This window comes from Bombus terrestris, chromosome 6 (assembly GCF_910591885.1).
Source record: "Bombus terrestris chromosome 6, iyBomTerr1.2, whole genome shotgun sequence".
Classification (NCBI taxonomy): domain Eukaryota; kingdom Metazoa; phylum Arthropoda; class Insecta; order Hymenoptera; family Apidae; genus Bombus; species Bombus terrestris.
The window spans coordinates 3,717,864-3,728,984 of record NC_063274.1 but is presented as its reverse complement, the minus strand read 5'-3'; the positions used below and the strand labels follow the sequence as shown (position 1 = coordinate 3,728,984).

The following is an 11,121-nucleotide window of genomic DNA, read 5'->3' as shown; positions in this document are numbered from 1 at the left end:
ACTAATAAATTTAATTCTTTAATTATCTTAATTTTTTTTCTTAAAATTAAGTTATATAAATATAAGAAATCAAAAGCATATACATAAATACGTATAATTTAAATAGTATTTTCAGTACTTTTTTTTGTATCAAAAACTTTTGAAAAATTAATTGATTGTTGTGTAATACTATTAATCACATCTTTAGTATTTATATAATCAAATAAATGTTCATAATCCTTTCTAATGGGTCGTCGAAAATTGATTAAATAATAAATTGTACTTATTTTAAAATATTAACGTGCAAAGGAAAATATCTTTGCAAATATATTTAGTATTATGAGGATACAGAAAAATATGTAATATAATAGCATAAAAATCGAAAGTATTTATCTTAATTAGTCTTAATTTAGTATTAAAAAACTATAAATATAGGTATATATATACACATTATACAAGGTAGTTATATCATAATCTTATATAGAAATAGTATTTATATCGTACATTTACAAGTTTACAAAATAACGTTTAAAAATACTTCTCATTTTATAAATATATATTTGTGTTAAAATAACATAATTATATACTTATTGAAGAGTGTATTTTTATACTTTCGCTATTTAAAGAAACTATTCTGAGTAGTTAAATAAAGAATGTAAGAATATATCGCATAAGGTTATCAATATCAAATAAAACTGCGATCGCTGCCGTCTCCACCTATGGATCGCTTCCGGCCAGTGTTACTTTACGCGTTCTCTATGCTGTGTCATTTATCATTGACGGCCGTTACTGAATCTCGATACCACGGTATACCACGGTAGTTAGTGACAGATAATAACGAAGTCACGGGTCTCGATACGATGCCCATTTTCAGACGCGAGAACCATCGAATTTTCCCGATAATCAATTTTCGAGAGAGAGGAACTCGTGATCGCGTTCGTATCTCTCGAGTCGGTTGACCTTATCACGCTTGCCAGATTAGCGTCAATCGTTTTGATGAGTGTTGCTGCCAGTGTCAGTCAGCAGTGAACATATTCCGTGCATCGTCTGGAAAATGATGGTCACCGTGGTCCAGGCGAAGCTCGCGTCGATGATCATCATCGGCGTTGGCAGCTTTGTCGTTGGTGTTGCACCGGTGTGTTTTGTTTCACGCGTGAGATATCTTCAACAGAAGCTCCTTCTCTCTTGCACACTGTGTTTTGGTGGTGGCGTTCTGTTCGCAACTTCTATTCTGCACATGTTACCGGAAACACGGGAATCTATGTCTAAACACGCAGAACTACTTTTTTCATGCGGATTTCTTCTCCTGTATCTTATAGACGAATGTGTCCATTATTTTTGGGGCAGTGAAGACCAGCATGTTCCGCAGGAACATCGTTACGAAAACTCGAACTGGAATAATGGAAACCAGGCGTACGTATATAAGTATATGCACGATTCTGTTTAATATATCGTGATAAACAAAGATTACTTGTTCAAGAAAAGGATTCTGTAGTATTCTATTGGAGTATTCTATAGCGATACGATGATTAATGGCACTTTCATATCGGAATGGAATTTTTTATATTTAGTTGTAGTGTTATAACGACGAATTATATTTACAAGCACTATTTCAAGTTGCTGACATGTCATTTAGAATGTAAAAATTAATAGACAATAGACCGATACACAGAGTAATAGACCACAAATTAAAGATTTTACGTGTCATTTCTTCTTATATGCTTGTTTCTTGTTATTCAGAAAATTAATTTTGATTTTACTTTTCTAGAGTACATATACATATACCTATAGCAGTATATTGATATAGTATGTATATATTCACATCGATAAATATTAATATATTAGTACATATATAACATCGTATATAATTCTACGTTAAATAACGTGAAGAGTTTCTTAATCAAGTTTACGAAAGTTTATCAATTAATAGATAAAATATGTTATCTGCTACCTTACAAACTATCTTCTGTCTCATCTACTTAACTTTGGTTCTTTTCCAAAAATTAAGGTTTCAATATACTTGTCAACAGTGACGTTTCATATTTTAGCAATTTTATCTGTTGCAGAATAATTGCAGTTTATTTTAACCGGTTTATAAGATTTCTATTTCTAGAATGGCAACTTACATTCAACTTTTGTATCTAACTAGTTGATTATTTCGTCTGCAGTTTGAATGAGTCAGCCAATAGTAGATAATCCTATGTTTAATCCTAGATCGTCTAACAATATATTCCGTGTCTTTGTAAATAACTGATAATGGAAGAGGAGCAGGAAAGTGGCGAGAAGTAGAAATGATACGTTCTTGCGCTTGTCTTCTGATAACTGTGTAATTCTTTTGTTATTTTAATATTATTGGTCGCTTTGGTGTGAAAAATCTTTGTATGCGGAAAATCGAACGTTAATACGAAGATTGAACATTAAATCAGAAAGATTGATTTATCATTTGATCATCATTGCGATACGTTGGGTATATATATGTCGATAAATTGAAATGGGTTTAAAATTGATATATTATATATATATATATCTTATAATATATATATGTATATTACAAAAATGTAAAAAATGATCCATACCAATTTTATATCTATATTTATATATATATATATATATCATAAATAGCAATTTTGATTTTTTTCATAATTAAATAAATTACAATAAAATAAATACGAATTTTCCATCAAAATACGTATATATACTTTCTTTTTGTATTTGATGAGATCAATTGAATTACTTCGATACGGTGCTAATCAAATGCAATACAATTAAAAGATATTAACACGAGATTATCTTTCATTACTGATACCGTCTGTTTTTTTCCAAGCTTGATATAAGAATCGTTTGCACGAAGACTAAACCGATTTACGTCGACAGATTGGCTCGCCGCTTTAAAATTCATCTTGGGAGATGTTAATGTTCCAAATATAGGAACTTAACTAGGAATTTAATTAAACAATGTCCAAGATAGATGTTACAAGATATAATTACGGTAAAATGAATATAAACGTGACTGAGAATACCGTGGCCATAGTCTGCATAGTATAAACGAAATATCTTTTCTAGCAATGATAGATCGAATTACCAGCTGGGATCAATCGAAATTTCATTTGTGCCAGTTGCATCAAAGTCGACTGATGAATCGGCTATTCGTACGTAAAGTGAAAGTCAATTGTGAAAATGGATTTGTGGATTTACAGGGAGCGATGCCGGAGTCACTCGCATCAAGTGAGCTATAACACGGGCACGCGGACTGTCAGAGGGGTCCCCAATGCCGACTTTAATACGTCTTATCAGACGAGTCTAGACGGAAACGGAATGAACAGCAACTGGGAACGCGAAGGTTACGGAGCGGTACAATATACACCGACCGCGCCACGTCATTATAACAACGAAGGGACGTTTTTATGCCATGGCAATCATTCAGAGCCGTGCTCAGATTCCAATACCAACATCATGGGACTTTTATTGGCGCTCACGGTCCATGCTGTCCTCGAAGGACTGGCGGTTGGCCTGCAAAAGGCTACGTCCGAAGTGTGTAATGCTTCCAAATAGCGTAAACGTGATATGGACGACACGATATATGGCGATAAATTGAGGATATCTATGCATTTATGGGGAATATAATTTTTGTATAATCTTTGATTACAGGTATTTTTGTTAGTCGGAGCAGTAGCTTCCCATAAGTTCGTCGTTGGATTCTGTTTAGGATTAGAATTAGCCGGAGCTAATAGCACTCTTTTTAGGCTCGTAATAGCAATCTTTGTATTCTCCGCTGGGTCTGCAGTTGGTATAGGAGTCGGAATGTTAACGTTCAAAGTGAGTAAGAAATTTACGTCTGTTTAACTTGGTTCTAATTTACAGTCAATATGGTTCTTCGATCTATGTTTAATCCAATTTCATATAAATTATATTTCCTCGTCGTATATCTAAATATTAAAAAAAAAAATCGAAAAAATGATTTAAGAGCTAAGAGTTTAATCAATTTTAATTCTTGAATAATATTAATAATTTAAGTTTAATCGTTCTAATTTCTGAAAAGGACTAGTTCTAATTAAAATGATTTAGTTGATTGAAAAATGAACGCAAGAGGGTTAAATCGTAGGAATAGAAAACAGTAATTTGCGTAATGATTTGTGTAGATGCAGAATAAGTGGACAAACGTAGCTGTACCGATTCTTCAAGGTTTAGCAGGTGGAACGTTATTGTACGTAACGGTTAGCGAAATTTTGCCAAGAGAGAGGGCGAGATGGCACAAAAATCTGCGACGATCCGCCGGCGTTTTGCAGCTCTTGTCCGTGATTCTTGGCTTCGTCGTTATTTACCTTTTGAATAACTACGTGGCAACGTGAATTTACAATTTTACTTTTAGCTATTTGATAGAAAAAATAGTTCAACAAACGAAATGCAACAGTAGCGTATCAAGAACTACAGGGGAAGAAAAATGTTACGCGAGCTTCTCTGAAATAAATTTACCTGAGAAGCTATCTTTATTTAGATTCAAATACAAGTTTAACGTACACGGAATATCGTGACGAAAAAGAGATATGGAGAGCTGGAGCAATTGAACGAGGAGAGACAAAAGAGAAAAGATAACGCCCTTTAAAATGTTGTATAAAAATAGAATGTTGCAACGAAATCGATAAAATGTTTTAATTCTCGTTTGTTCTATTTTTTTGCACGTTCACAGTTTGTTGTTTAAAGAGTATAGAATACAAGTTACAGTACCTGCAGCTTGGATGTTTGCGATGAATTTATGAAAGGATTTCCAGAATTATGTAGGATAGAATTTTTATTTTTTATAAAGTAAAATTACGTGTAGTTTTATCAAGTTGGTGTTTACCAAATATTATAGGCATGAAATTGAAGTTCATTCGTCAAGTTACCATACAAAATACAATTATTTTTGTATCACGTTTTTTCATTAATTTTCATAAAAATGAATCATCGAAATCAACGACAATAAGAATAATACGAATTACTAATTACAGATAACGAATACAATTAGCGAAATAGACTATTAGCATATTCGCTCGTCAATAATCACCTAGTAATTCGTTAATGTTAACGATCACGATCACTAGCGTGAATAAAATCTACTATTACTTTTATTTTTATACGTATGCTTCCGCTTTATATAGCGAGAATGTCTGAGTAAGTGAAAGATCGAAGGGAAAATTAATAAAACCTATGTCATGAGATCTGCAGCTTCAGCCCATAATTACATATACATTACCGTTTATAAATATCAGGACACTTACAGAAACTAAGATAAGCGTAAAAGGAGATATTTATTTAGAGTTAGCTTATATAAAAATCTGGTCTACGAATCGCCAATCTTTTTTGATTTTGCGCTGAATTTACAAATTATTAATCTTCCTTTGCATATCAACGGAATCTCACGTAATTCAATATTTAGCCGAATGGCGTGGGGGTTAATTTACCGCGAGTTACGCCACCGATCAACTCCGCTATCCTCTTCTAACTATGCAACGCGCGCCCTAATCTACGTTACAGGAAGCATTTACCATCGTGTTCATTAGCATCAAGTTGTTGCTGATTCCTTGGCAAGATTAGCACAATCGATTCGATTAACGTCTACGACACGACGAACAACGAACAAGATTTTACGCGATAGCAAACGTGACAACGAGAGCTCTGCACATCCAACGAAGCTTCGAACGAATCGAAAGACGTATCTCTGTCATCGTCAAACGCAACGACGCGACGCATTGAACGCGAATTGTGAATTATTCGTTCTGTCACCACAGAGATTGGGAAAGTGACGTATCTTTATTAGCATCGTTGTCATTTCCTCTTTCGTCAGAAGCTACCCCATTGACAGAATTTGACTAATCGTTCGTTTTCATCTCTTCTTTTATCCATTTGATCTGTCCTATTTCGTATCTTTTTTTGTTCTTTTTTTTATGTTTGTTTGAAAAGTGGCGTGAAAATATCGTATACATTTTTATATAATTGATTTTATCTTAAAACATGCAGGTTGCTTTTTTAATACCTTTCTCTTTTACGCATGTTTGTTTTAATTAATTACTCGCAGCTGCATCATAAGTATCATCGAAGTCACAAGTTTTATACATTTTCGAAAATACTAATCTGCTTCAAAAATTGTTTTTCAATTGTAATATAACGGATAATCGACCGTTTAACTATTTCTATGATCTCTGCGAAATATCTGTATTTGCATCAAATACGCTGTTTGCAGCTTATACGTATGTATATGCATTTTCAGATTGGTTTCAAACTTTATCAATATGATCATTAATAATCATTAGGCTGCCAATGAAATTTTAAAACGTAATATATTCGTAAAACGCGTTTACAAATGTTCGAATATTTGCCGTGAATCGTCACAAGTAAACCGTACGTAGTGTCGTTCGATATCTTCGATAGCAACTTCTCTGAACAAACGAAAGTTTATCCAAAATTCCCCTTATCGAAAGTATAATCCGCAGGAGAGTAAAACTGTTGGAGGAATTTTCTTGAAACTTCGCGAAATCTTTTATGCGGCTCACGTGGAGGGAGCACGAACGTTCTATCGACTTTAAATTCCCTAATAAAGGATCGGAACGCGAATTCTCGCGATAGCGTGGCAAGCAAGACGATGACAGTGAACTTGATCCGATCTGATATCATCGAGTATCAAGAAACCGTGCTTATCTTTCGCTATAGTGACCCAACTTTCTGCCTCTGTCCGTGAGAGAAATCAATGCATTTTGTCGGCGAAGAAATAAACGGAGCTCGTGCATTGAATATATCTGCGATCGGTCGACTTCAAAAACATCGAAGGACCAGCAATTACATGGAAATGAAATTTCGATGTTATCGTGGTTGGTTTTGCTGGGATTTAGTTTGGAGTTTGAAGTGGTCGTTCCGAAGCTTTCAGCTTCGTTTGATTCGTCTTGAACGCATTACGGCTCGCTGTTTATTCCCTTCGAGTTCAGCGTTCATGAATTTTGCAACGAGATGGTGTGATAGAAGATCGAACTTGTTTTAATATAAAAATACTTTTGTGAAATTGCATGGTTTCATCGAAGATGATAGGCATTAAAAAATCATACGGTTACTTGTTGCTCATCGTTAACTATTTCTTCTCTTCTTTACTTTTTTATTTCTACGTATTTTTGAAATTTCCTAGGAGAAAGCAGTGTAATGTCGACCAATGTTAATTCTGTTTCGTACGGTACAGTACAATACGGTTCCATATTATTTACTTTATTATTAAAAATTTTAATTTAAAAATATTATTAAAAATGATTAAAAAACTAATTTAATTAATTTCTGGACACGATCTGGGACATTAAACGTAGAACGTTATTTTTCGGAATAATACCTGGTTTTTCGGATAATTAATTATTCTAGGCCACGTCGTCAGCATTAAAGCTAGACGTTCGCAACAAGAAATATAAAAGGAATTGCAGGGATGACAGGAAAAAGTTCGCGATATTTCCGATTTATTTATCAGAGGCTTTGATTATGAGATATATTTTTAATAAACATTTACCGACTTTCCTTTCGTCAGTTCGTGTACATCGCGAAAAAAAGCAGATATTTATCGATGCTAATATGGATGAGATTAATGTGTACTCTGGTAAATATTGACCAGCATGGAATACATCGTCCAATGTGCAAATTCTAAATCGGTTTACCCAGTTTCAACTGCGACGTATAATTTTCAGCGAATCATTAATAAATACCGGTACACGTTAAAAATATATGCCTAAATACGTTTATCAAAGAGTAGAGATTATTAAAGAGTGGTTAATTCGAATTGAAATAGCGAATATTTTGTTAAAAAAAAAAATCGAAATGTAGCGGACAAAAATTGGAGATGGTAGAAAGTGTATTCGTTTGCTTCGTTGAAGGAAATTTGTTCCTGTTATTAGCTCCTCGATCGAGAACATATTTTACGACAAATAGAAAACCTAGTACTCTCGTTCTACTCTCTTTCCACTTTTCTTTCCTTTTTTCTTCGTCGATCGAGGCAATTTCTTGGCCACCGAACGCGTAAAAGAATTCCACAGACTTCTTCCGGTAATAAACCAACTAATAGAAAACTTCATTCCACCAAGGCAGAACGATCGGTGCGATTTAAAATTAGCCGGTCGCTTTTAACTGGAACAAGATAAATCCCTTCCCCGGGCGGAAGTAACGAACGCGATTACGAGAGGGAAGATAAAACGAACCACTTAGGGCACGAATGTATTCCAAGAAAGTGCTGGATCCAAGTAACTCGCTAATGGATTAAATTCTCCGGCGTAATTTCACGTTCTAAACAATCGATGCGAGGGGAAAGATCCCGTCATGGGAAACAGGCCAGCGAGACAGGAAAAGAAAACGTTCAAACCGACTCTATAATCGCGCTGCAATTACCGTCAGGCAGTGGACTCACGAATTTTTCGTGAAAGAACGCCCGTGAAAGGACAGCCCGCCTCCATTTCGTAAATTGCACGACGAATGGAGAACTTCATGCTTGAAACGCCGACGGATAATTAAGACTTGTTTGTGACTGTTAACAGTCCAGAATAAAAAGTTCTAAAAAAAAAGAGAGAGAGAAGAAGGAAATAAAAAAAGAAAAATTGTCGACAGAAATGATACGACGTTATTTATGCACGTTTCCATTGTTCTTCCCTCGCGGAAATTAATATGGAAGAAACACAGCCGGAAATTCGAAGTCTTTACGACAAAATGTAAAAGTGCTATTTGTGCAATTGTAGTTGTTAAGACGTAGAAGGTGATAGCCGACGATATATGTTAATCGATGATATATTTTAAATTCTTAATATCTTACGAACGCTGTGAGAGTAGCTGTGCGTCATCTTCCTGCTCGGTAAGAAGCGAAAACGTGCTTTAAGGACCAGCTAGCTGTGTAGACGCGTTAACGATTTAAGGGTGATTATGATATGATAAGTAGCGATCTAAAATCTTTAAAGGATCTTAGTAGTTTAATGGAAGAATTAAGTAAATGTAAAGTTAAGTAAAAATCGTAGGGAAAATTCGAGTTGATGTAATCCCTGGAAGAGCAGTTCATATAAAAGGGTTTTCTACGCGTAACGAAAAGAAAAGTTATATTCTTAATCCCTTGTAATTCCTACTTTGATATTGAAATTATTTTAACTCTTTTGATTATATTCAAGCGAAACACCAAGAGGGATATAATTTGTAATATTTTTCTAAAAGATAAAAAAGAAAAAAAGAAAGTACAGCAACTACAATAAAACAAATAAAACAAATAAATATTTTTGTAAAGTATACAGCAAACAGGTTACATATTGGTATTTAAAAACTTGAATGGTTATGATTATTCGATAAATCTGAAACCTTAATCTGTCATTTCCTATTACTATAGATTGTATTGCCCAATAAAACAATGACGCGCAACCAGATTTGTATTTATAGCAAAACAAAGTGGAGAGGAAATGGAAAGCTGCAATTTTTCAAGGTTTTAATAGGAGTTGGGAAAGGTTATGTATATGGCTTTCGAGCTTATCCGTTCCATTAACGGCGTTGAAAAGCAGCAATAAAATAAATGGAGCATTGCCCTGCGAGAAACAAATCGGGATTTAGACCTTTTGATGCTTTTCAATTCACACGGGGAAGCTCATTAATTTTATCCGTTTCTCCGGTGACTTTCTATAGTGAACAATTTCAGCTTGGAAAATATTATTCAAATTTGTACAAATGTTTAAAAACTAATTAAATATTTTAACATACTATATAAGATTGTTGTTTTTCTTTCTGGTGCTCTTTTACGCGAGTTTCTTGCTAAATATTTGGTGCAAATAAACGAATATTTACTTCATGGCTATTTATTCTCCAAACAGAATAATTTCGACAGTTTGTATAATGAAAATAAGTAACGAATATTATTACATTCTGCAAATTATTAATTTACAGTACGATTGTTTCATTAAAAAAAAAAAAAAAAAGAAATGATTATCTGAACTTAAGAAATATCGTTTATCAGTAGAATGCACAATGAAAACTTCGATTAAAGTTGCTTCGATGAACTATAAATATCCTGTGGTTGTATTAAAAAGATACAATAACGAAATTTATTGTTTGTAAAGCAGCAACCATAAATGAAATATCGTCAACCAGCAGGCTATCGAACGCACACTTCGCGTAATTCATCGTGTCATGTGCTGTATTACAATAGCAACATGTATTCACTTCGTAAAAATTGTTGGTAATCAACTTAATAAAATCCCATCAGCTTAACACGTTCACCGAGGATTCAATTTTCATCGAATGCTGCATTGTAAAGGACAATATATTTGAATATAATAGCTATCTGTATATCGTAAAATTTTATGTATGCCTGTTATGAATCATTATACGAGTTTTTTCCACATTTTCATGGTTAGTGGTTCAGCTCCGAATTGTATTAATTTTCCAGAATAAATCATTCTACATCGAAGGATTATAATTGGACCGTGAATTTTTATGCATTTGTATGAAACGTAAAGGAGTAAAAGTTCGTAAAATGCGAACAATGTGTTCGTAAAAATATTAATTCGCATAAAAACCTACAGCCTAATTATGACGAATGTAAATGACTTAGAATATCATTATGTTCGTGGTAAAATGGAATTTCGGCAAATAGAAATCCTCCAATAGCTACGTCAATATTTTAATTAAATAACTATATTTTAATATAGTTATAGTTTAATATATTTTAATATAGTTATATAATATATTACCACCTCAATAATAAAGGTCTTACGTAAATTTACGTAATTCTAAAAGGCAATCACTTGAAAAAAAAAATAACGAAAAGAAATTGAGAAATTTCTATCACGCTTCGAGTACCTATAACAACAGCTGTCAAAGGAGTGATAGATCTTTAGCTATCGAGATTCATTTTTCATCAGACTTCATTCGAATAATGCGTCACTGGCCCTGGAATATTAATCATTGCTTCTGCAAAATTTTGTAAAGATTTCATGCCTCTTACCATGTTAACATAATAACTGATTTAAAGTGCTCGATAAAAGTCTAAAGGAACTATCACGTTGTATTTCTTTTTTTGCATTTCTCAATAAATATATTAAGTAATTTAGTTGTGATTACAACCGAAATAAGATCTCATCTTATTGTCCGCGCGAGACTTTCGATTTTCCAACG

At 33.5% G+C, this 11,121-nt stretch overlaps 1 protein-coding gene across 1 annotated transcript; it reads left to right on the top strand.

The window, feature by feature from the left end:
• Positions 1-664: 664 nt before the first annotated feature.
• On the top strand, positions 665-6,759 carry LOC100643931 (zinc transporter ZIP3). Its single transcript, XM_012309278.3, has 4 exons — positions 665-1,392; positions 3,177-3,510; positions 3,628-3,795; positions 4,119-6,759. Exons 1-4 carry the CDS (start codon positions 1,034-1,036, stop codon positions 4,326-4,328), a joined length of 1,071 nt encoding a protein of 356 aa, XP_012164668.1. The 5' UTR covers positions 665-1,033; the 3' UTR covers positions 4,329-6,759.
• Positions 6,760-11,121: the final 4,362 nt, after the last annotated feature.

Coding starts and splice junctions, on each gene's coding strand:
- LOC100643931 (XM_012309278.3), top strand. CDS start 1,034: ATGATGGTCACCGTGGTCCAGGCGAAGCTCGCGTCGATGATCATCATC. Junction 1,393..3,176: donor TGGAATAATGGAAACCAGGC/GTACGTATATAA, acceptor GTGGATTTACAG/GGAGCGATGCCGGAGTCACT. Junction 3,511..3,627: donor TGCAAAAGGCTACGTCCGAA/GTGTGTAATGCT, acceptor CTTTGATTACAG/GTATTTTTGTTAGTCGGAGC.